This window comes from Triturus cristatus, chromosome 5_1, assembly GCF_964204655.1.
Source record: "Triturus cristatus chromosome 5_1, aTriCri1.1, whole genome shotgun sequence".
In the NCBI taxonomy this organism is placed as follows: Eukaryota; Metazoa; Chordata; class Amphibia; order Caudata; family Salamandridae; genus Triturus; species Triturus cristatus.
In genome coordinates this window covers 136,322,757-136,350,125 of record NC_140587.1, presented here as the reverse complement: position 1 = coordinate 136,350,125, position 27,369 = coordinate 136,322,757, and the positions used below count along the sequence as shown (strand labels likewise).

Genomic DNA, 27,369 nt, shown 5'->3' with positions numbered 1-27,369 from the left:
TGATCGGTGCCGGGCAGTCTTCATCTACTTCAATCCCAATGGATGTGTGCAACTTTTAGACCCTAAGTTTCTTCCTAGAAAAGAAGGTATTGAGAAGAAAATTCTAAATTGCATCAACTTAGTTTAGGGTGAGTATGAACATTTCCACTATCTGTGTCCCCCATGCCCTGCTGAAGTGACCCTTTGCAACAAGATTACACGTTAGTACTGGGCTGAGCGGCTGCAGCACAGACACGTGCATTATATTTCACTCTGATCACCCCTTTCTTCTTTTCACCCTTCTGGTTATGAATCCTACAACATACCACATCAAGAGGAGATATTGGCCATTGTGTACACCTCTGTGTAACAAGTAATCTGCCTTGATGAGAAAATGATCTCAGAAGTCAGGAAAAAGATGTGACATTACCAAGCAGACTGTTGGAGTTCTGCAGGTCTATCTACCTGTTTATTACCTTTAGCAGTAGAGTCAGCACCTGATGCCCAGGAGCTGGTAAGGAGTTCTGCTCCCTGCTTGTGGATGACCTCCAGAGATGGATGCAACTTCTCCAGCTCCCCCAAGAGCAGGGCATTATCCTTGATCTGTTCACGGATACGCAGCGATTCGCCCCTGATGGAGGGAGCATTCTGGAGCCTGTCCTGCAGCCGCTCAAGGCACTCTGCCATCAGGGCCATCCTCTCAGTGAGCTGAGAGAGTGAGATTAGGGAAAAATAAGTGTCACTCAGTGAGATGTAAAGTTATTGAGTTAGCAAGGTCACATTTCCAAAGTGGCAAATAGTTAATTAATGGGTGAGAGCAAACATCACTAATCAGCACCACACTGACCCACATCGTCAACGCCTCAATCACGTCCACCACGTTCTCAGATGAATGGAAAGGAAAAGCTGGTTACCTGTAATCCTAGTTCTCTTCCACGGGATCCTCAAAGTCATATGCACTGAATAGTCCAGCCCACATGCTGGGACCCCGGAACACTTCTCAACATGATTACATGATGAATATATATATATATATATATATATATATATATATATATATATATATATATATACATATACACACACATCCCAATCTGCAGCCTAAAGAGAGGCTAAAAATCGCCAGATTACATTGAATTTTCATTTTATAAAGCACCCAATCATAGTGACTTATGCCGTTATTAATAGATGCCAATAGAAAATCATTCCCAAAACTTTATTCAAAAGAAAAGGAATATGAGACATTGTTAGGCAATAGGCTGCTATTCAAACCAAAAGCAGAGAAAACTAGCACGGTGCCTTTAAGAGCCTCACAGTACCCCCTGTAGCTCATCAAGGCCCCCACAGGTGACAGTTAGGTCAGGTCATTTTTACGGTGATAAGGAATCCTGGGTGAAGTACGCGTTGAGAGCTGTGACACTTTCTATCCAGGGAGGTGGGAGGGTTGCTTATGACTTTGATGAGTATACCCCTGGAAGAGAACTAGGATTACAGGTAAGTAACATATCCTTATTTTCCAGGTGATCCTCATGTATAGTCATAAGCACTGAATAGAATAGTGTAGCAAAGTCATCCTGTGCCCTGGGCACCCCCCAACTTTTTGCTGACTGGAACTGGTGGTAACTGACTCTGGCTGACGCTGGGCTCTGCCTAACCAGGCCCAGGGCCAGTGCCAAAATAAAAGGAACGCATTAGAATACAGTTAAGACACCCAACATACACTAGGGTACACCATGGTATGGGGGGGGGTACCCCTGTAATTGGCATGACCTACCCCATAGGCCCCTAGTATATAATAGGGCAGGGGAATGAAACTACCTAGAAGTCCCCAGTACCCTGGGGTATGGCAGTTTAGAGGCCAGCAGCTTTTTCTGCACTAGCATGTGTGCAGTGCTGAAGCCGGAGGTCAGTTTAAAAGCAGCACTGGGTACCAGGACTGCTTTTAAACCTTAAATTGTGCTCAAATTCGACTTTGATTCTAGAAGAACTGGGTAAGGAGGATCTGCAATATGTCTGCAGATTCAGAACCCCTAAAGTCTCCCTTAGTTGCACAGGGGGTGTGGGTCCTGTAGAGATTAGGGAAATACTTATAAAATATGTTTTTATAAGCCCTGGTGCTAGAAAACTGGCCCAAGTCAATTTCCCCATTGCAAACCCCATGTCCCATAGGTTAACATGGTAGGAAGTTATTGATTAATAAATATTGATAGGAGAGGACTAGCCGGACCATTCAAAGACTTCCCAGAATGGTAGTAGTAAATCCAACAATATTATATTGTTGAATTTCTCCTAAAGTGTACATACAAGAAGTTATAAGACTTTCTTGTTTGTAAGTCCAAATTCAGCCTTCCAGTGGTCTGCCCTGTTTGGTCAGAGTTAAGTGGATTAGCCAGGCTGCTTTGAAGAGGTGATAAAGAACCACTCTTCTGGGAGGGCAGTGTGCTGGTCTATAGGAATGCCAGGCCAGGAGGTGGAGTCGTAAACTATACTCTTCAAAGGCAGAGGGGAGGCCTGGGTTTCAGTTTCACTCTGACACTCTTGACCCAGAGTCAGGGCTAGGTTTAAGGAAGGTATGTGCAGATGGTAGGGGAAGAGTCCATGGAAATAAGCCATCCCAGGGGGTGTGTTTGGGCCAGCTCTTACCTCCTTGCTGGAAAATCAGCCATTATGGATTTGGAAGAATGATGCACTCTGGGACAAAATAATGCCACACTCTACAGGATGTGGTCATATCTATGAGGATATGCCCTGCTCTCATTGGTCAGAAGTGACCTGGTGCTTGACCCAGATAATTTTGAATAAGTATCTGAGAGGGGCAGAGCCCTCCAGATCTGCTGCTTCAAAGTTACTGAAGCGAGAAGTGCCCTGCTTCGAAGTTCTGCTGTGCAAAGACTTCTAAGGCCTGACCTCTGAAAACTGCACCCTCTGAAAACTGCAGCCCTGTGGATTTCCTTGCTACAAAAGGACTAAGAAGTAGACTCCCTGCAAGCTGCAGGTTAACAGAGCTCACCTGGACATGCCCACAAAGAATCCCCATCCTGGAGTACCAGTGGATTTGAAAGGGTTTTGTTCAAGTGGATTGCGGAATTGAAGTTTCACACTTTCAAGGACCCTCTTGGAGATTCCAAAACCTTGGACTGTGTGTTGGATACTTTGGGACCCACAAGCAGAACTTCAGGAAGGAGTTCTAACTGGACCCAGCCTGCTGGAGAAGGCTGCACGGTGGGGAGATATTCTCGAGAACAGTTTCTAAAGGTGTGTCCCTGTCAGAGAAAACAAAATGACTAAAGTTGGTTTCTAAGCACTAGAAAGTGACTAATCTTTAAAAATTCATATCTCTGGTTCCCTACAGTGGATTTTTTTTCGTTTTGGTGTCATTTAAAAGATAAAAATATTACCTATTTTTATAAATTGGTGTTGGATTTTTATTGTGTGTTGTGTCTTAATTATTTACTGAAATTATGTTTTTAAATGCTTTACATACCTGTCTTTGAAGTTAAGCCTGTCTGCTCGCAGCCACGTTACCAAGGGTTGAGCATAGGAATAATTTTCTAAGACCTATGCTGGGTCCTATCATGTGTTAGTGGCTTTATTGTCAGTGGCAGACCTACATTTGCCCCTACCCATAACCCACTTTCCAACAAATAGCAAGCCCATCCCACAAGAAGCAGGCATGAAATTATAACAGCTCCAACCACTACCCAAAAAGAGTCCTCAAAGAAGCCTGTCCTACTTGAATATCTGCTTTAGAATCTTAATCTAGACAATAATGTCTAGCGAACGTATGTACAGATCTCCATGTAGCTGCTTTGCAAATTTCTGAAATAGGTACAATTCTTAAAAGAGCTGCAGTAGCAACCCTTTCTCCTGTAAAATACGCTTTGATTTTACTAGCTAAAGATTTTTTGGATAGTTGAGATGAGAGAAATATCCACCTAAAGATAGTCTTTTTAGGTCTCGCCTTGCTATCGCGCAAGCGATCGCAAAGTGAGACTATTGTAAGGGGGCTTTTCAAAGTGCTCCCAAAAGCGGATTGCATGGCTAGCACTCGCACAATCCCGCGCATCGTGCCGCCATGCAATCCGCTTTGGCATCGCACTTCAAAGGGTCCGCTCCCCCGCCTGGAATGCGCTCCCCCACCAAGCGCGCGCGCCACGCTCCGCCGGGCTTGTTTTTCTTGTTTTTTAGGCTTCCTTTCGCCGCCCATGGCAAAGCATTTTTCGTCTTTTTAACATCCGCGTTATCGTGTGTTTACAAAAGCCTGCATGTTGAAAATGTTTTTTTTTGCTTTTCGGAACGAAGTGCTTTTGAGTTTTCTTTCACCACCCTTGGCAAAGCATTTCTCTTCTGCACTGCACGCTAACATTTCATATTGATAGCGGCGCGCCTTTCCCCAATGCCTTCATGTTTAATAATAGCAGGCAGCACATTGATATATTCGCGGCTACAGTATATAGTTGGTGAATTGTTTTTATTAAATTTTTAAAAATATAGCACATACAAAGCATTTTTCGTCTTTTTAACATTCGCATTATCGTGTGTTTACACAAGCCCGCATGTTGGAAATGGGTTATTTTGCTTTTTGGAGCGAAGTTTCTTTCGCCGCCCATGGCAAAGCATTTCTCTTCTGCACTGCACGCTAACATTTCATATTGATTGCGGCGCGCCTTTCCCCAATGCCTTCACGTTTAATAATAGCAGGCAGCACATTGATATAGCGCGGCTACAGTATATATTTGGTGAATTGTTTTTATTACATTTTTAGTTGGCACGCTTCGTTATTGTCGCGTGCTCCGCAAAAATTCGTTACTTTTAAAGTGTATGTGCTTTTACAAAGGGCTGTGTGCAAAGCTTTATATTTATGGTGGCCCGTACCAACCTGCATTCTAACATTGGTACATGCGCACTTCTCCCTGCTGTATACAGTGATACCGTCACTAACCACAGACTTCGGCTTCTGAGCGCTAGTGCTCCCCTGACCCGCTATTCGCTTACTGCAGTACAGTACCAAACACCTTGTGTGAAATTACAGTTCCTCTCAATTTTCAGGGCCTGTGCAGTCTCACTTCACTTTTGTGGCCTATTTCACCATACAGGTTCGCAAAATGCTTAGATCTAGTTTAAGTTCTATATCAGATTCATGCTGCATTTAGCTTGGTGTAAAAATACTATTTGCTGCACACGCTACCGCGAGCACATAACTGCGCAGCACGCCAAGGTTTATATTAAGAGCAGCACTCTTACCTTTTTCGTACTATTTATAATTTCGCGCAGTTTTTTTTAGACTTTGCTTTGTCTCTGATTGCTAAGCATTTTGGGTCGTTTTTGGCCGCACGTTATTGCGGTGTTTGTTGTTTACAAGAGTAGCATATGGGTTTGTGTAACAAAATGAAAAATGCTTTGCATTTTTTTTAGGGGGAAGCAAAGAGACCTCAAAAACAACAGATGTTGCCAGGCTCCAGCGATAACAATCCTTTTCAATTCACAGACATGGATTGCTTGTTTTTTTAAGTCTTTTTTACTGCTGGGTTGCATGGCTAGTTACTGGCAACACACTGTAAATTAGTGAATCACGTGGCGGCAACTAACATCTAACAGCCCACTCTGAATTACTAAGTCGTATGGCCTCTATGTTGATAGCCATCTTGTCTGCATACTCTTTGTTGTGTTCTATGCATTCACTTCACAGTGCCTTCCTAACATTTCTGTCTACTTAGGTGCGAACCGACAGCGTATTACAAACACTTTGTCTGCGCTCTAAGTATTCTGTTCTGTGCCTTCTTTTCTTCTTGCTGCGTTTGCTGCTATCTCCATGTAATTAGGTGCTAAGCGTGCGCGCATTACAAACATTATGTAGAGTCTCTTTTGGGTGTTGTTTGCCTTCATTTCATTCACAGTGTTTAGTCTCCTGGTTTACTTTCTTTATAGGCCACCGCGACCACGTAACTGCACTGCATGTTAAGCTTTATAAATGAATGAAATTAATGAATGAATGAAAGGTAGGTTTATATAGCGCAACTGTCACTCCAGACGGAGCCTCCTGGCGCTGAAAATAACCAGACTGACTGTTAATGTGCGAACTAAATAAGGGCAAGAGAGTAGGCGTCAGAAAGACCAAATATTTATAACGGCGCTCCATTTCTGTAATGCCTTTAACTCTAATAATGGCAACCAGCACATTTATATAGCACGGATAAAGTATAGCGTTTGCAAATTGTTTTATTTTTAAACGTGCATCCCAGAGTGTCAGATATAGCCACTGCCTATAGATAAGGCTCAGCGGCGGAGAGGGCAGAGAAGCAAAAGGACTCGGCCTCTTCCTTCTTGCCTAGCCAGACAAGGACAGTGTTTACTTCTCCTGCTCTGCCTCTATCAGCCTCCCCCCTCCCTCTTTCTTTATTTCTCTTCTTCCTTCTGTCTCGCTCCTCCTAACTTGCTGAAAAACGTGACTTCAAGACACGGTTCTTACCCTCTCTCTTTCCTCATTCGTTCCCTTGTGAAATGGATCCCAAAAAAACACCACACTTTTGCTGGGAATGTTTTCTCTCATTTTTCACTTTCTCTTCCCTTTGGTTCTCTTCCCCAGGTTCCAGGTCCTTGCGTTTCTTGTCTTCCTTTGCTCTGTCTCCCCAGCCGGAGGGTTGCTCTCTCCACCGCACAACACTCCTGAGGCGGAAGCCGGGAGCACGCTCGATTTTTTACAAAATTTACTTGTCACAAAATACTTTGTTTTTACTTGTCTTGCACTTACCTAGCGCATTCTCCCACTCTAATCTCTGGCAAAATCGCCGCGCAACCGATATTAACGCTGCCACGGCACAGTGATTTTCGCCGCCATTCCTCCTCCTCAGCCCACAGGCCACGCCCACTGCCCTGAGGCTACGCCCCCTCTCATATACATATAATGTGCCTTCCCCGGACGCGCAGCGGGCGCGCCGCCTGCGCACCGAAGGCACGCCAAAGGCAAGCCCGTCTGCACCCGTCCGTGGCCGGCCGGGGCAAGGGGCCACCCCCCCTGTCCGGTCGCCCTACCGGGCCAGAACTCATAGCCCACACTCCCTCCTCCAACTAAAGAAGGAAGCTGCTCCACCCTGTCTCCACGCCTGGGATCCATCCTTACAACATCCCGCTTGCAACCAGTGTGGATTTAATTTCTCACCCCACGCAAAAATGGAACCCACACAATACTCCATGCTCTTGCTCAACTGCAGATCCCTCCCCAAGCACACCGCGGAAATCTCTCTACTGATAGAGGATGCAAACCCGGACATCCTCTTCCTCACAGAGACTTGGTTGCATGAAAACTCGGAACTTGATTTGGTACAAACTCTTCCACACGGATACCAAATACTCCGCCATGACCGCAAAACAGGAATCGGTGAAGGACTAGCAGCGATTCACAAAATAGGCTATGAAATCACTAGCACCCCCGTCCGTGTTCCAGATAGTGAATGCCTCCCCTTCACTATAAAATTCAGCCCCACCAATACGTTCTCAGGTATGCTTATATACCGCCCACCCGGGACGCAAGGACAATTTCTCTCTAACCTTGCCCCAACGGCTGCAAACCTCGCACTTCGCTCCGCTAACTTCACGCTCCTGGGTGACCTCAACACTCACCTTGATGACCCTAACAACTCAAACGCTAGAGAACTATCCTCCAGTCTAGGTGCCCTCGAACAACAGCAACTAGTCCTCGGGCCCACCCACCTAAAGGGCCATCTTTTGGACCCCATATTCAGCAACTGCCCGAACCTACAAGTTGGAAACCCTTCCCCCCCCTTCCCTGGACTGATCACTTCCTTATCCCTTTCACATGGACCCTCCCCAACCACCCCTTACCTAAACCCATGACTGTCCAAAAGTCACGAAACTGGTCCAAACTTCCCCAGCCGGAATGGCGGGAGAACCTTGATCTAACCGTACCCACCAAAACCTCCAACCCTATAGAGGGCAACGAGAACTACAACAGCTGGATTACCAATTCTCTAGATCTGGTACTTCCATTTAAACGCACCCACCCCAAGCGGGGGAACCCCACCGCCCCTTGGTACTCTACTGACCTCCGAGACGCCAAACGCAACTGTAAAAGAATTGAGAGAAAATGGCGTCTCGACTACTTACCAATGGACAAAACAGCTTATAAAGCAGCTATCAAAAGCTACAAATCCAGCATTAAATTAGCGCAGGCAAAATATTTTGAGGAAAAAATTGACAAGGCAGCCTCTAAGCCCAAGGAGATCTATCGGATAGCAAAATCCCTCCTTCAACTACCCGAGACACCAAAGGAGCACAGCAACACCCAGGTCCACTGTGATGAGCTAGCGGACTTCTTTTACCGCAAAATAGAAATCATTAATTCCTCTTTCTCTCAAAATATCCCTCTGCCCAGCTGCCCTGTAGACCCAGGTTCTGCGGCAGCACTACCCGTCTCCCTCACATATATCCTGCCCTTAGATCTCAGCCATGTAGAAAGTATTATGCAACATGTCAAATCAGGATCACCCACTGACCCGGCCCCTCCGCGAGTTCTCACCCCGATCACCAGTCAGATCTCACCCACCATTCGGGACCTGCTTAACTCCTCTCTCCACGCTGGCATCGTCCCGCCTTTATGGAAGAGAGCAATGGTCAAGGCTTTATTAAAGAAACCTAGCCTCGATCAAAACAATCCCTCCAACTATAGACCTATCTCTCTGCTACCCTGGCTCAGCAAACTACTAGAGAAATATGTCAACTCAGTCCTGACACACTTCTTGGAATCAAACGACATACTTGATTCCTCACAGACGGGCTTTCGGCCCCTTCACGGAACCGAAACAGCCTTGGTCGCAGTGATGGAGGAGGCAAGAAGGATCTTAGACAGCGGTGGGTCATCGGCCATCGTTCTACTCGACCTTAGTGCCGCCTTCGACACTGTAAACCACAACATTCTCCACCGTCTCAGTAGGATAGGAATCTCGGGAGCGGCACTCACCTGGCTGAGATCCTTTCACACAGATCAATCTTTTCAGGTATTTGAGAAAGATTTCACCTCCTCCAGTAAACCCCTGAACTGTGGGGTGCCCCAGGGCTCCTCCCTGAGCCCCACCCTTTTTAATGTTTACCTTAGCCCTTTGGCTGATGTCGTCCACCCCTTTGGAGTGAAAATTATCACCTATGCGGACGACACACAGCTGGTGGTGGCGTTGGACCCCCCTCTCAATTCCCATCACAGCCTATACAAATGTTTGGAAGCAGTCGCCGCCTGGATGTCGGCCTCCTGCTTAAAACTAAACGGGGAGAAAACAGAGATTATGCTCTTGGGAAATACCATCACCAAATCTATCGACTCCATCTGGCCCCTTTGCCTAGGCTGTCCCCCCGAACCCAAAGAACAAATCAAAAGTCTCGGCATTTGGCTGGATAGAACACTCAATTTTAACTATCAGGCAACTAAGCTTGCTGCCACATGCTTCGGGCTCCTGAGGCTACTTCGCAAAATCCTCCCCCTTCTCCCGTTCCACTCAAGACGGATCATGGTTCAAGGGCTGATTCTATCTCACCTTGACTGCAGAAATGCCCTATACCTTGGGGCACCACAGTCCACGCTCAATAGACTTCAAATTGTCCAAAACTGTGCCGCCAGGACCCTCCTCGATATCCCGCGACGAGTCTCAGTCACAGCTCGACTGAAAGATCTCCACTGGCTTCCTGTGAAATCAAGGATTGAATTCAAGGCCATGTGTATTGCCCATCGCTCCTACTGGGGAACAGGCCCTGCTATCAACCGCCCCCTGGTAAATGCCTATCATCCCAATCGTCTCCTCAGATCCGGGACATCTTATCTCACCACAGTGCCCCGAATCAAGAGAGCCAGGTGTGGAGGCCGGTCGCTCTCCTACAACCTAGCCAAGATCTGGAACACTCTCCCCCTCTCAATCAGATCAGAACCTAAACTACTTACCTTCCGAAAGCTCCTTAAAACCTGGCTTTTTAATAAATCATATTTTTAATAAATCATCCTAATAATTCGTTTAAGTCTAGCGTACTCCGCCTAGCCCAGCCTCTGCAGCGCTGGGACGCCCCAGGGTAGCCATCGCGCTTTATAAATTATCTTTTCATTTCATTTCATTTCACCGCCCTCAAAAGCTTTCCAACACCCTTTAATCTTTTATGATCTAGTTCATGTCTCTTGATAAAGCTGTAGAAAGACACTTCTCCTCTTACTGCAAGCCTTGAAGTGGCGGAACGGGGACAAGTTACTGCTCAGGGGCCCAATAATTCACACCTCCCTGCCTCTGTCTCTCACACTTTCGGATTAATGTATAACCTGATGGTTCAGCCTTGTAGCTGAAATCACCAACACCATTCCAACCATCTAGCTTCCTCTAGCGCTGCAAGGCCATCTAGTGCTTTCTCAATTCATCCACCTTTCTCTCACCTCGTCCTTTCTTGGTAAAGTATAGCCTCTTGCTCACAGACTTTCGTATTTGCTGGGAGTTTGAGCTATTGGTATTCTAAATGACAATGCCTTTTATTTAGGTGTTTTAAAAAACCTTCAAGCGGTGTGTGAACACCCATTTTGTACTTCTAGTCCTTGCTTACGAGAAGCCATGCTGCCAGCAAAAGAGGCATAGTTGCTGCCACCCTTGCTTCTCGTAAGCAAGGACTAGAAGTACAAAGTGGGTGTTTACGCACTGCTTGCAGGTTTTCAAAACACATAAATAAAAGGCTTTGTGAATTAGAATGCCAATAGCTCAAACTCTAGTAAATGCGAGACCTATTGCATTGCAAATGCTTGTTTGATGATGCCAACACTGGTCTCACTGGGATATAATCGATAAAGAGGTGAGCTAACTCCCTAATGTTTTTGGTTTTATATGGGTAAAACTTCAGACCTCCTTTTACATCAAGAGAGTGTAAAGCCCTTCCAGCTGGAGTAGATGGACTAGGAAACAAAAGTTGGTAATGAGATGTATTGACTAATGTGGAAGTCAGACTCCTTTGGAAGGAAGTTGGGATGAGGTCTTATCACTATTATATTGTGAAAAACGATGTATGGATCTTCAGAGCATAAAGCCTGAATTTCATGAACTCTGCTTGCTGAAGCGACGGCAACACGAAAAGCTGCTTTCCATGACAGATGCTGCAAAGAGGTTTTATTGATAGGTTCAAATGGGGGACCCATCAGCTTGGCAAGGACAAAATAAAGTTCCCATGGAGGTGAGGGTGATCTAATTTGAGGGAACACTTTCTTTAGCCCTTCTAAAAAGCCCTTGATCACTACAATTTTAAAGGTAGATGTCTGATGGAGATTTCCTATAGGCTGTAATAGCTACAAGATGCACCTTGATAAAAAAAAATTCTAGGCCAGATTTTGCTAAATGAAGAAGATACGGTATATCCAAATCCAAATCAATATGAGGGAGAAAGAAGCAGAGATTCATTCAGCTTCCAATGTTAATAGACACATAATCATAGGAGAATAGGGGAATGAATCACTAGTGATAATGAACCAGAGTCTCACATATGTTATATCAGAGACCCTCAACCACACTTTCACAGTACGCGGTATATGTTTTTCTTCACTCGTGAGGTCAGGTGTAGAGTGTCATCAGCGGGTCGTAATCACTTTAAGGTTTGGTTCTCCAAGTGATTAACCAACCTCCACCAGGAGGGAGACTGAGTGGTTTGCAGTGGTGATGGGTGACTAGTGATTAAGAATATCTCCTATCCTGTGTAGAGAAGCTTTAATAGGTCAGGATAGGGACATGATTTAAAGAAAAGGCCGAAACATGTCGACCCCTCACTAGGTGCAGTGGACCACCAATCCACTTACGCACCGCCTTTTCTTTTAATCATGCCCCTATCCTGACCGAATCGAACCCTCAAGTGATTACGACCCGATGATGACACTATCCACTTGATCACACAAGCGGAGAAAAACATATACACGTACTGTGAAAGTGTGTTTGAAGGTCTACGATACAACTTATGTGAGACTCTGTTCATTGTCACTAGTGATTCATTCCCCTATGATTATGAGAAGATATGGTATAACCACATCTTAGTACAAAGGAATATGATTTTCTAGTGGAATGTCTTTTAGCCTCTCTTAAAATGCCCATGCAGTCTTGAGAGAGGTTTAAATGCCCATATTAGAGGAATTCAGGATCCATGCTGTCAAGTTCAGTAATGGAAGGTTGGGATGCAGTATCTGTCCACTGAACTTGTACAGTAGATTCTGTCTGCATGGCAATCTCCTGTGTGGTCGTTCTGAAAGGTGTAGGAGTACCATGAACAACCACTGACTAAGCCATACTGGTGCTATCTGTATCATCCTGGTCCTGGACTTGTTCAGTTTGACAATCACTGTTGGTATGAGAGGAATTGTGGGAAATGTGTAGAGGAATTTCTCTGACCAATTTATTAAAATGGCATTCCCCTTCACCCTGTTTGGACGGATCTGGATGCGTAATCTTGCCATTTTTTGTTGTGTGTGTCTGAAGAAATCTATGTGTGGATATCCCCAGTCCTAAAAAAAATGGCTTCGACGTATAAGATCCAGTTGTGATTTTTGAGAAAAAAACTAGAGAGGGTCGGCTTGGGTATTCTGAACTCCTCGAAGATGAATGACTGTTGTGGTTAAATTCCCGGCTATTAACCATTTCCAAATGGCTTGGGCCTCAAGAGATAGTGAACGAGAGTGAGCCCCCCATTTGTTCAGATAGTGCATTGTTGTGTTGTCGGTTTGAACAAGGAAAGAGTTTAATGTTATTGATAGAAAGAACGATTTGAGAGCCAAATGAGCTGCTCTCAATCGCAGCATATTGATGTGATAAGTATTTTCCATGTCTGACCAAATTCCTTGCGTCTGCAGGGAACCTGTATGAGGCACCCATTCCCGGAGAAAAGCATCTGTGATCAGTGTATGAGCTGGTACATCCTAATGGAGTGGCCCTCCGACGAAAAGGTTCTTCTGTCAAGACCACCATGGGAGAGATTGAACTACAGCCTGCAATAGAATCCGCCTGTGTTTCCAGCAGTTGGAGATTTGATTCCATTGGTCCTCCAGACATTGCTGCGGAGGTCTCATGTGCAATCTTGCATGAGGAACTATGAAGATGCAAGAGGTCATTGAACCTATCAGGGATGCAATCTTTCTCGCTATTGGATAGCGAACTTGTAGAAGATAGTGACACTTCAGGTTGATTGATAATATGCTCTCCTCTGAAGGAAACACTCTTGTGGTTTGTGTTTCTAGTATTGCTGCCACATACTGTAGCTTTTGGACCAGACAGGTCATAGACTTTTTGAGGTGGACATGAAGACCCAGATTGGTTAATATTTAGATACAAATCTGATAATGTTTCTTTGTCTCTCCTGATCCGATGCTCTTTATCAGCCAATCGTCCAGATAAGGATAAACCAATATCTTTTATTTCCTTAAGTGAGCTGTGACTATGGCCATACATTTGGAGAACGTCCGTGGAGCTGATTTTAGGCTAAAAGGTAGGACTTTGTACTGATAGTGTTATGGTCCTACCTTGAATCTAAGAAACGTTTGATCCTTTGTAGATATCGGGATGTGAAAGTAAGCATCCTATAGATCTATCAAACACATCCAGTCTCCTTGATGCAGCTGTGGGTGGATCTTGTGTAATGCCACTATCCTGAACTTTTCTATTCCTATGTACTTGTTCAGTACCCTCAGATGTAAATGAGGCTGAATTCTTGCTTCGGTTCTTGCTTTCTGGTGATGCAGAACCTCTTCTATAGCCTATCTTTGTAAAAGAACGCTGACTTCTTTTTCTAACAGGTCTTCCTGGTGCTGTGATGTTATGACCGGTAGGAAAAAATAAGGAGGAGAACAGGAGGAGGGGACTTGAATCAAAGAAAATAATGATTCTGAACAATATTCAAGACCCATTTGCCTCTAGTTATAAAGCTCCACTGGTGATACTTCCACCCACCAGATCGGGTAACAGAGAAGGGGGAAGTGAGGGCTGATTGCTTTGCTGGAGGTTTTCCAGTAAATACAGGATCTGTGATCCCCTTCCTCTAGATGGCTTTTGAGAATGGTAGTGTCGTCTTGACTGTTTTTGGTGTTGCTGATGAGACCAGTGAGTGGCTTGAACCCTCCGAGGGAAAAACGTCTTATCATAAGTCCTGAATCTCCTTCAATACTCCTTTCTCTTTTCAAAACCAACAGATTTGAGTGTGTACATTTCGGTCTTCATTCTGGACATCTCGTCTGCGTGAGTCCCAAAAAGGGTATCGCCTGAAAAAGGCTAAAATCATGATCCGCTGTTGAGCTTCTGGCTGATAGCTGGTGAGTTGCAGGCAAGATGACCTTCAAGCACAGATGCCATGAGAATAACCATGCACAGCTAGGTCTGATGCATCAGTTGCTGCACTGATCATCTGATTAGAATATCAGACTACCTTCATTCCAAATTTCCTGAAAATCGTGTCAGCCTTCCTTTGGTAGTTTCTCCGTAAACCTTCTCAGCTAATTCCTTAGGGATCTATCGTACCTCCCCAGCAAAGCACAGGCACATGCTACTTTCATGCATTTTGCAGAAATCCAACACATCTTTTTGCCAATGGTTTCTATCTGTTTGCTTTTCTTATCTGGTGGAGCAGAAAAAGATGGAGCCCCAGGGTGGGACTATCTTGCTGCAGCCACTATTACTGACTAAGGAGGAGGGTCGTCTTGGAGAAATAATGGGTCCTGATCAGGAGCTTTACATTTTTTAAGTATGCGAGATTGAGCAGACCTCAGTGATGCTGAAGCCAGAAAAAATTACATAGCAGGCTCCAAAAGACTCCAAACCAGAGGTATTAGCGGTCTTGTAGCCATTCCGTGATGAAGGGTCTAAAATATCACAGACAATGAGGTCCTAGTTGTAGGAATGTCTATGTTCAGCTTTATTGCTCATCTTATCATAACGTCATTAAAAGTTCATACTGGTTCCACTCTTGCCTTAGAATCAGCAGATCTTAACATCATAGGCAACCTTAACCTACACCTGGAACGTCGGGACTCCCAGGAGATTTCCACCTTCCTGGGTGATTTGGAGGCCTGCCATCTAATTCAGTTGGTGGAAGGACCCTCACGCCGGGCAGGTCACCTATTGGATCCAATCTTTTCAAATCTTTTAAATTTGGCATCGAACACTCCTCTTCCTCTGACTTGGACTGACCATTTTCTCATCTCTTTGCATCTTGAGATGGCAGGCCGGAGGTCTCCTTGCCAGTCCCGTATGAAGCGTCCTTGGCACAAATTGGACGAAATTACCTTCCTATCTGCCTTAAATACGTCCCGACCAGACTAGCCTGCGGACTTGGAGGCAGCTGATAGAGCCTTTAGGGGCTGGATTAATAATACGCTTGACCATTGTATCCCATGAAACTGACAGGGGCTAAGCATACACAAACACATGCTTGGTATAATGAGACCCTACGGGCGGAAAAGAAAAAATGTAAAATTTTGGAACGGGCTTGGAGGCATACTTATGACACTACTGCTAAAAATACCTATAGGAAGGTTATAAAAACCTTTCAGAAATCAGTTCAAAAGGCCAAAGCCTCGTTCTATGCCAACTCAATCTCATCAAGCTCCAACCCCCCCAAAACTATCTTTCCCTTATGAAAGATATGTTAAAATCTCCTACAGGAACCAATGACACCATATCTTCCGACACTCAATGTAATTCACTGGCAAGGTACTTCATTAATAAGGTCGAATGAATTTACAACCCATTAGATATCAGGCAGGGTACCAATGAATACATGGTGGCCCCCACCTCTAGAGCACTCCCCTATTCCCTACAAACTCTTCCACCCATGTCTCCCGAAGACCTAGCTACCCTGGCGGCTAAAGTCAAATCAGGCTCCACGGATGATCCTATAAAACCAGACATCTTCAGGAAATTTTGTAACTGCCTTATGACTGAGGGCCGGGAATTCATCAATGGTTCACTTCTGTCGGCAGTGATTCCTAAGTCGTGGAAGCATGCCAAAGTCGTCCCGCTGCTGATAAAACCCACACTAGATGCATCTTTACCGGAGAATTTTTGACCAATCTCTCTGCTTCCCTACCTGGCCAAAATTATGGAGTCCCATGTCAATATCACTCTTACCAAATATCTGGAGGCCAACCAGATGTTAGATAGATGTCAGAATGGGTTTCGATCCAGGCACAGCACAGAGTCACTGAGCAGCTGTGGGCCACGCTAGATGAGGGAAATACTTCTGCACTATTTTTTCTTGATCTTAGTGCGGCCTTTGACACGGTCTACCACAAGATTCTTCTTCAATGGCTTGAGGAGAGCGGGGGTCAAAGGTAGGGCTTTGGTCTGGTTTGCCTCATTTTTATCAGAGCGCTTTTTTCAGGTACATGGCCCCCCCTACCAATCTAGACATTTCCCTCTCAGCTGTGGTGTTCCGCAGTTCTCTGCCTTGAGCCCTACGTTGTTCAACGTGTATGTCCGCCCACTGGCCCTCTTGGCAAAAGAACGTAATATCAAAATGGTATCTTACGCGGATGATACCCAGTTGGTATTCACCTTTTCCAACAACCCTGCTCAGGACCAACTGAAATTTCGTGCTGATGTTCTGGCCATTTCAGAGTGGATGGCAAACAACTTTTTACAGCTTAATTCGGCCAAGACAGAGGTGCTCGGGGTTGGCCGAGATACCCACAAGTAGGACTACCATTGGTGGCCAGTGACTTTAGGCACTCCTTCCGTACCGAAAAACGCAGTCAAAGATTTAGGGGTCCTGATGGATACCTCCCTCTCATTTGAAAAAAAATTGGCCGGTACCTGTTTTGACCTTCAGCGCACCTTGAAACCCACTCTGGGATTCTTGGACGCTGCCACTTGCCAACTCATAGTTCAATCAGTTGTCCAATTGCGCCTAGATTACTGCAATGGTCTTCTGCTCGGCGTAAATAAAAGAGTTACTGCAAGACTCCAACTGGTACAGAATGCACTAGCACGTACTTTGTTTGCCCTACCAAGGAAATGCCACACCTCCAATCTCCTTCACCATCTCCATTGGCTGCCAATCAGAGAGTCCAGTTTAAACCCTCTGCACCACACATAAGATTGTTCATGGCCAGGGCCCCCAAATACTGCAGGGACTATGCACCCCTTATGTTCCATTGCGAACATTGCGCTCCACTGATCACCTTCTGCTGTGCATCCCATGGGTCTGCTGGTGTAGAGCCGGGGGTCGCTCATTCAAAGCTCAGGCCCCTGCGCTATGGAATTTCATCCCACTGGCTGCCCGCAGCACCCACGATCACTGGGCATTCAGGAAACTGATTAAAACTTGGCTTTTCTCTTCCATCAAGCCACATCTCCTCTGGTCACTTGTCCGCTAGCGCTGGGACTCCCTGTTGCTGGGGCAGCCATGGGCTCTATAAATAACCCTAACATAACATATCAAAGTAATGAAATCATTCACTAGAGACACTGTTGCAGGAGATGTGTCCGTCAAGGTAGGTGAGTGAACTCTGATTGAAGAGCGAGAAGACATACTTCTTCTCCTATGTCTAGAAATAGAACCATGAGACTTCCTAGATCTTGGAGTGGGCCTGGTCCTAGATGTCACTGTGGATCTTGAGTGGTGACGCAGCGGACTCTTAGATCTCGGAGGAAACTTTTCTGTCACAGATGGTAGAAGTGGACTTCTTAAAGGCCTTGAAGGGGTTATGGAGTGACAGACACTGTGCCTGGGGAGATATGAGGAGATGGTGTCCCTCTAGGAGAAGGTGTGCACTGTGTGACTCTCGAAGGAGAATATGTCTGAGAATATGAGTCAGACGTACATGGTACTGGTCTCCGCTGCAAACTTTATAGCTAACAAGGTGAAATATTCAATGGGGACTGTGGGCTCGCCCTAGATGAACAGCAAAGCTTAGAGGCAGCAGAGCCTGTTAAAAGCTGGTGCTCTCTCGGCATCAACTGAGGCCTTTCCACAGTGTGAGGCATTGGATGTTTGTCTTTCGACGTCGACTGTTGAACTGTATGCAATGGCAAATGCTTCGATGTTGACGTCGATGGATGCATCTTTTTGATGTCGATGAAATCTTCTCCACCGGCCTCAACATCGATGGATGCATCTTCGATGTCGATGAAATCTTCTCCACGGATGTGTCTTCGACGAATGATGAATGTTAACCGTCGACAGAGGCCTTGACGGCAATGTTAGTCGCGCCGTTGAATGCAGAGTTTGTTTCAATGTCGAACGATGGCTCAACCCCACTCTCGTCAGTTCCTCGACGTCAACAGCGAGCACACCAGAATCTTTCTTGATTCTATACATCTCAACATCAAACTGGAAGGTCTCGTTTTTTAATGTATTGACCAAGAGTTTCCTCTGCAGGAGTCTTTGGAACGAGAGGAGGGCTCTTTGTAAAAAGACTGACCGGTCACAGGCACTCTTGATGACCCAAAAATTCCTTTCTCTTGAAGAGCATGGAGTCTGATCTTCTCTCTATCCTTAAGAGTGTGCATGGATAACTTCAGGCAGTAACCACAGGGCTCTGGGAGGCAGACAATACAGACTGAATGAGGGTCAGTCTGAGCCTTTTCCTTCCTCCAGGAGGAGCACTTGACAGAAAGTGAATGCATTTACGACAGAAAAATAATACATTTTCTGTCAGAAAAAAGATTCTCTGCGCTCTGCGTGGACAAAAGTTAAAAGTTGTTGATTTTCAAAGGATTTAGAAGGATATTACTGATTACATTTCCAACAAGCATTGGCATAGCCAATACGTCTCGCCTTTGGGACCTTATAAGTGTTTAGCTATGCAACAGTTGCATAACTAAATAGTTATAAGGTCCCAAAAGCGAGACCTATTGGCTATGCAAAGCGGCCGGGGCGGCCACGAAAGTGATCGCGATCAAACATCAAAGCGGCCGCAAAAGTGAAAGTAATCGCGGTAAAGCGGGCGCACGCGCCCGCGCACATGTACTGTAGCTCTAGGCTGGCCTGGTACCACTTTTTCGAGCCCTCTCAATAAGTCTCGCCAGACCAGCGCATGCGCTGGGTCAGGCGAGACCTAAAAAGGCAGAGCTCAGTGCTCCAAGATCCTAACAGTAGGAGCCGGAAAATGAACTAACCCAACTGTCACCTGAGGGGCATGATGGGATACAGGGGTAACTGAGGCTCTCAAAGGCACAGCACCAGTGTTCTTTGCATTGAATAGCAGCCTATTTGCTAACAAGGTCACAAATTTATTTTACTTTAAATAAAGGTTTTGAAAGACTTTCAATACACATCTTTTAATATTAATAATGGCATAATACTCTATGACTCAGTGCTTTTTAAAATGAAAATGTAATGTAATCTGGACATTTGTAGCTCGCTTATGACTGATTAGAACCACAGTGCCGAAACAGCACTCAAAGCCAGCGATAACATTCAAATCATTCTGGACCAAGGAGAAACAGCCACCCTCAGCCTGCTTACCCTCTCTGCAACTTTCTATACTGTCTCCCATAACACCCTCATCAGAAGTCTCCATGGGATTGCCATACAAGGATCCACTTTCAAATGGATCTGTTTCTTCCTCATGGGAAGAGGCCTAAGGGTTAGGCTGCCACTCTTCACATCAGAGACAAAGAAACTGATATACTTAGTCACACAGGGATCGTCCATTAGCCTTACCCTTTTCAACATATACATGCCACCACTTGCCAACATCTTTCTGATCACAAATTTAGATAAAAAGCAGTGGCCCAACACTTCTGTCCTGTTAGGTAATACCCTAAAATCAGGGGGTAGTCTACTCTTGAGTTCTGGACCAACTGCTCCTCTCTCAGGTCAAATTTATCAGATGACAAGGCATCACCGTCATCTCCTACGCCGATGACAGCCAGCTCATCCTCTGCCTGACAGAGAAGACAACCACCACCAGACCCAACTGCAGAACCATGGTAGCAGACAGGATACGAACCAACTGCCTGAAGCTCAACTCCAACAAGATGGAAGTCCTGGACTTCAGCAACAAGACCACCTCATGGGACTTCACCTGGTGGCTGTCGGAGCTGGAACCCAAATACCAAGCAAGAAATCTCGGGATCATCCTAGATGACAAGCTCAACATGACAGCTCAAGCAAATGCAGAGTGCACCTCCTGCTTTCACATCCTACGCATACTGCGAAAGATCTTCAAATGGTTGCCTCAGATGGACCATCACACAAGCACTCCTCACCAGCAGGCTGGACTTCGTCAACACTTTCTATGCCAGAATCTCCAAACAACTCTTACACAGAATCCAGACCATCCACAACACCGCCACAAGACTCATAATCTACCTCCCACACCGTACCCACATCATACTACACCTCAGGAAGCTTCACCGGTTCCCCATTCACAAGTGCAACCAATTAAAACTTTTCATGTGGACATACAAAACCCTACACAACCTGAACAGCTGCAAACTCTTTCACCAACCCACCAGACACCTGTGCTTTGCCTCACTCTCACTTGCAAACATTGAAGGTCGCTCATTCTCCTACATCGCACCCAAGACATAGAACATCCTTTCTCAACACATCAGAGCCTCCTCCTCACTTCTTGAATTCTGCAAGAAGCTGAAGACCGGGCTCTTCAGTTAAGCACCTCAGGGACAACACCTTCACACCTGCCCAAGTGCCTGGATGTCCTCTCAGGTGATTAGTGCACTATACAAATCAACACAATATAACAAACATGATAAAGCCACTGTGTGAGACATACAGAAGTGAGAGAGCAAAGGGGGAGGCATTATATTTTAGAAATTCAATTCGAGTCTATATACACTTATACAAGAGGCAAAAACTGTTAGAAGAGAAATGGAGTACAACATAAGTTGCCATTAGTGCTTTACGTGGATTTTAACAATTAGCATTGTGATTTAAAATTATGCCACTTAACTCATCAAGAATGGACTCTGTTGTAGACTCAGATGCAGTGTATGTTCGTGCTATGGTTTGTAAAATTGTAGCCTTGGAGAGATATCAAAGTACACCACAGGGTTGTAGCCTCATCTTTAGTTATATACACACACCTCAGGCTTGCTTGGGTGTTGTTTCCTGGGACGTGGTGAATTGTATATCATGTATTTGGAGTGTTGTAGCCTCACATTGAAAGGTGCATGAAGTAAAGCCTCAGCTTTAGTTATATATACACACACACCTCAGGTTCGCAGGGGTGTTGTATCCTGGGATGGTGTGTATTGAACATAATGTGTTTGGAGTATTGTAGCCTCACACTGAAAGGTGCATTAACTGCAGATGGAGTTTTCCATATAGTTTGTCATGAGGTTGAAGTGAAGAATCAGATGCAGTCTCATGTATATAATGAGTTTGGGTGAGGAAGTATGAGAAGTCCTATTCACATCATGTAGGTTTGTGTTGTGGCCTCAAATAGAATTTTATGTGCATTCTTTGGTTGGGGAGTTATGTTTTGAAGGAGGCTTGTGTACACCGTATGGGTAGGTTTGTGGACACCCACGTCTGAAGAGGTAGGCTTCTTATCTTTCCATAAATTCCAGCAGTTGTTCACTTGCTCACAATGGGTAGTGGAATAACTTCCACAAGAGCGAGAGACACTAGCACTTTGGATAGGTCACTAGAGCTGGGTATCTGGTCCACTGGGTTTGCTACTAATATGCCTTTGACTTACCCTGCAAGTCTATTTTTCCCCAATAAGAGTGAGCATGTAAGTTTGTCATAGTTACATTTCAGAATACTGTACCAGTTCCCTTGCTAATCTCCTTGACTCAAGGCACTCATGTTACATGTAGAAGAGTAAACCTGGATGAATCACGCCCTGTAAGATCAGGGCAGGTGAATTCCATATCATTGACCTCCACTGGACACGGCCAACACATACCTGGCTGTATCGTGGAACGGCTTCTTCCAGAATACAGGCTGCGAGGCGCACCTCTTCACGAATCCTGCCATACTCTTCTTCAGCAGCTCTGCTCAAGTCCTGAAAGTGGGTTCCATCTATGGGGCTGAGGTCGACCAGCTTGGATGAGACACGCTGTAGCTTAGTCACCAGCGGCTTGTGCTCGGCAATGGACTCTCTGAGTTGCTGTTTAGGTGCAAGTAGTAAGATTGCATAAGCGAGAGGTAAGTAGAGCACACACGGTATGTAAACTATAAATAAGCTTGACTAGCACTATCCCAAAGGACACACACAGACATCCAACCTACAAAGAAAGTGAAGCAAGAAAATCAACATTTAGATGACACACCATTAGCACCAATAAATGTATGTTGTCATCCTTATCTGGCCTTAAGATATTCTCATCTGCACACCATGGGAGGCATCCTCATGCAGATTAACTGGCTCCTGCCATAAATTCACCCCATGTCATTAGTTAAGGGGAGTAAGCAAATATTAAATGGTTTAATTTTTTTAAAATTAGTTCACAACCTTTGTCCCTCTGGGGGAATAAAACACACAGATGCAAAGAGGTCCATAAAGCCTAGCCACTTAGTTGACTTAAGAACTGCTTTGTCTCTGTGCCTTTCAACAACAAATTTTCTTTCGGACGAAGACCCTCACCTGCCCTTAAGTGGCATGCTTAATCATAGGATGCCTTTTCACACCATCAATACAAGTTACTGGTGTGGGCTACAGCGCTCTCCCAAACAAAGAGAAAAAGAGGGGGGTTGAGTTCCTGAAGTGTTTATAAGTATAATAGGATCCCTACACGAGTAATGGGTGTGGTTGAGGTGCTCAGAGTGCAGAATAGTCAGTGTGATGCAATAAAACTACCACTCAGCCCAGATGGGCAATCTGGAGAACTTAATTTTCCAAAAGGAGCAGAGGTGTATCAGGATTAAATGACGATATCCCTTGGCCGAGTTTGTCATGAACAAAGTAACTTTGCCAGAACTGTGACTTATCACCATCGTTCCATATTCTATCTGATTTAATACCCTATTGGAGGACATATCTGTACTGAGCCCACACTAGGCAATTGGATCAACACTGGACCTCTGTTTGTTCCCTCTGTTGACACCTTTGAGATCTTATTTTCCACATGGATTATCAAGGTGTTTCTAAACAGTTAATTCTTTTCCCACCTGAAAATGTTTTTCCTTGGGATGGACTCTCAAACTCAGTATCATATGACACTGGGGGGACTATAATCCCCATTATCCCTTTACTGCGATTCTTAGTAAACAAATAAGAACATATTGGCGTATAAGTTTTTAATTCATTTGTTCAATCGGCATGCCTGATAGACGGTTCTTAGGAATTCACAATTTCCGTTTACCTTTAACATGACTCTATATCACAGGACACCTTGGGGACTACAATGCCCTTAGACCCGATAGTGCATTTGAGTTTAGGACAATTTCCATGGAAATATTTAATAGTCCGAAGAACATATAGACAAATGTAAACCGCATTTCCTTGTTTAAACTATACGCCTGATAGATTCTTCTTACGAAGTAGCATTTGATTTCTTTTTCATCCGCTGAATTTGCAAGAATGCTATTTCTCTGCAGCACAGCATACATGTCTGTCAGGTCATCTCAATCACTTCAAACTATATATATATATATATATATATATATATATATATATATATATATATATATATATATATATATATATATATATATATATATATATATATATATATATATATATATTGGTCTGTTTAACTTACACATTCCTAGAGAAATTAATAGTATGAATTAATTGGACTACATTTCCTAGGGACTCCCTAGATATGTCATCTGTGTGCGCTTGATCTTGCACCTTCCAATCATAAAATCATACTAAGTTGTTTGACACATTGTCCCCTTACCCTGATGACCATTCTTTGGAGAATAATAGACTATAGGTAGGCAGCGTCTGCCTCTATGATCCCAGCAGTTGCTTCTACATATGAGAGGCTTTTTTAGCTGTTTCTTTCTAAGTTGTTTTCATTCAAGGGTTACCTTATATACACAGAGTGACTAGTAGGGATAGCGAGATGCCAAACTTCCCTGTCCCCTTTCTATAACCATATTTGAGGAGATTTTATACATTCAACAATAATCTCATTTATCAATGCTACCTTATAATTTAGATAGTCAAAAAGACCAGTTTAAAAATATTGGCAATGATTTACAACCATGTTTTAATAATCACCATGTGTCTTTCTTCAATTTCTATACTTCATAGCATTTTGAGGCATCTTCTGGGTTGTCAGCAAAGACTAGAGTTGAGGCCTTACACTTGCCTTTTGCAGTTGAGTATAGCTATTACCTTAGCAATTAAATACTTTCACCAACATGAGTTTTTGAAATTACCACACTATGCGTGATCCTGACACATGATTGGTTGGATAGTGACCAGAAATCACTGCTGGTTCATCCAGGATACTTAATGACTGAGACATGCTAGTCGGTTTGCAATACATTGTATAACATGTTTCTCAGTCTCTAGTCTCAAACGTTTTTGCAGATAACGACGGTGGACCTTTACCATACATCGGGTCCTTGCCAGTGGTACTGAAATACATACACTTTTGGTATTGTATTACATTTTATTTTTATATATAGCAGAGTGACTAACAGATTGATTGGTCCTGAAGAATGCCCAGAACCTCCTTGACAAATGGGTTCTCACTCCTCAGTTTTAATCTACCCATCGGACACACCTACTAAAGTAGTTATTAGTCTATCATGAGGTCGTTTTATTGCATCACACTGACAGTTCTGCACTCTGCACACCTCAGCCACATCCATTACTCACATAGGGTTCCTATTACACATAAAATTAATCCAGTAGCTGCCCCCCTTTTTTCCCCTTTGTTTGGGCGGGACTTGTAGACCACATCAGAAATGTGTTTTGATGCCATGTAAGGGTGGGTGGTGGTCTTCCTCCTAAACAAGAATTGTTGTGTACAGGCACAGAGACAAAACAAAGTTGATGGGCTTTACAGACCTTGTGCATCTCTGTGTTTCGTTTATGATTTTTTTATTATAATTATTTAACGCCTTAACCGCGGCGGAAATTCCGCCGCGGGGCGTTCCATTGAGTCGGCGTGGCCGCGTCGGCCAAAGGACGTACGCAGCACTACCAAGGTAGTGCTTGCGACGGCCATTGGCCGACGGGCGCACTCAAAGGGTTAATATAGTGTTATTTAGAAACATAGTGCATTAGTGTATTAAGCCAGTAAAAATGTTTGCATCGCATCAGTGAATACAGTTCATCATACCCGTTACTAAAGTGCATCATATTGGTTATTATTGTGCATTGTACCACTTACTAATATAGCCTTAGAGCCTGCCGTATCGGGCTCTATCAGCCATTAACAAGAGAGCAGGCATTTAATGGCAGACATGGCCCGCTACGGAGGGCTATATTGCTATTAGAACATTCCGCCCCTAGAGGGTAGGATGTTCTAATTTGTAGGCCTCAGAGAGCCCAAGGCGGTTGAAATTCCTCGGTATCCGTGAGGTCTTTATTCACAACAACTGCTGTGAACAAACATTAGAATGTTGATGCTCCGGGCTTCTACCGGCCATTAGAAACCTGGAGCACTCCACTGTCTTCAATGGAGCGCTCAACATTGCAATGTTCAAATTTAGTGTAGAGAAGCGGTAAATATGGTGTCAGACATCAACATATTGCACAGTTCAAGTTACTAATAAAGCCTCACATATAAAACAGTGCATTGTACCAATTAACATTCACATTGAACCAGTTGTTAATTTAGTGCATTATACCAGCTAGGAAAATGGTGCAGAGTGTCAGATACTGATATAGCGCAGAAGAAACCCAGATCTTCATCGTAGGAATCTTTTTTTATTTTGTTTTTTTTTTTACTTTTTATTAACATTGCTCATATCAGTCAAGATCACAGTACAATGCTCAAATAGCATGAGATAGGTTGACAATGTACCACACAATGTAGGACCAGCATGAACCACCATCAAAACATTCACATTGAAAGACCCCCTCCCGGTCCACCCCCCATCTCCCTGAATTTCCTCCAAGGCCCCCAGATCTTCCTCCATTTTTATCACATCCTCTACTTTTGTAGATGGTTTCCTCCGCTCTCTGACACCAATCGAGATCTCGCACCCACTGATACCATTGCGGAGGAACCTTCGCACCCCCATCGTAGGAATCTTGATTGAAGTCAAACGAAAATAATTCTCAGATACGGGCATAGACTCGAGCACTTTTCACTCATGTGGTCGTTGTCCATGTACTTATAAACAAAGGTTGCCAGTGTCCATATCTCTATATGATGAGCAGTCACTTTAGGAGCTGATCAAAAGCCAAATTCCTGAATAAAGTTTGCAGGACTCCAAATAAGCAATTTTAGACGGTATTGCAGCACTAGGTGCATAAAATGGTGGAAGTGTGGAATAAGAAGGAAAAAATGCAGTCGAATAGGTTTACATTGAATTCTGAGAACAAGCGCCCTGTCATTTATAATGCACTGTGCTGGCAGATGCCTCACAGGGCTACCTCTGTTTTTTCCAGGGCCCAAGTCTAGGCAGCTGGGAGGCAGGGTGCTGTAGGACTTCAATGAGGATTCCTACGATGCTAAACTAGGACTACAATTAAGTAACCTCTTCTTCCGCATCATAGGATTTTCATTGACAGTCCAATTCTAGGATAGAGCACCATGTTATTTAAGGTCATGGAAAGCTGTTGGGCAGCCGGAAAGAAAAAAAACATTACATGTCATTGATTACTGTAAATAATAAAGGAATATCCTGCTTAAATGTGTTTTGTACAGTTTGCTGGCCTATCCACACGTAAAAAATATGTGTTGGAATCTAGAACCATCGTGTCTTGTGAATGTATGTACTGAGTTACATTTTGCTGCTTTGCAGATGTCCGTAATTGGTCCATTTCAAAGCCATACTGTAATAGTTACATTTACTGTGGTGGAGTGAGCTTTAGATTTCCTTGGGAGGGGTTTGAATAACCAGGCGGTCCGAATTAATGGCCTTCAGGCCAGAAGAAAGTGAGACAGCCGCCCTCCCACAGGCTCGGGTGAACTAGGAAGCAAACAAGAGCTGCTTTCCTGGCAGAGCAAGAGAGGGGGGGGGGGGGGGGGTGCAGAGCAGATCCGCAGTCCTGTCCCGGCTTCCAAGTCTGTACTGGCTGAGCCAGAGGATGAGATTGTTGTGGGAGCTGCAGATTGTATTGGTAAAAGGAAGACTCTCTTGAGAGGCAGCGAAACTAACAACATTGGCGTCAATCTTTGGACGGAGGCAGGAGCTGCAGGTCAAGGGTTCGCGCAGTAGCCTTGCTGGGTTGAAACACTTCAAAGCCTCCTCATTCAACAGCTGCTCCCCGTCAAAAGGAGGTTTTGTAACATTCGCCTGGATATCCGCAGAAAAGACGAATGTGCAGAGCCAAGGGTGTCTACG

General features: G+C 44.5%; 1 protein-coding gene across 5 annotated transcripts in view; it reads right to left on the bottom strand.

The window, feature by feature from the left end:
- The window catches only part of LOC146830407 (microtubule-actin cross-linking factor 1, isoforms 6/7-like), a 456,496-nt gene that overhangs the window by 254,481 nt on the left and 174,646 nt on the right, over positions 1–27,369 (bottom strand). For all 5 annotated transcript variants that reach the window (XM_085604595.1, XM_085604596.1, XM_085604592.1 and 2 more), the window contains 2 exons: positions 21,857–22,060; positions 456–687 (listed from right to left, as the gene is read on the bottom strand). In XM_085604595.1, the coding sequence (XP_085460721.1) occupies positions 456–687; positions 21,857–22,060 (436 nt within the window). The remainder of the gene's footprint in view (positions 1–455; positions 688–21,856; positions 22,061–27,369) is intronic.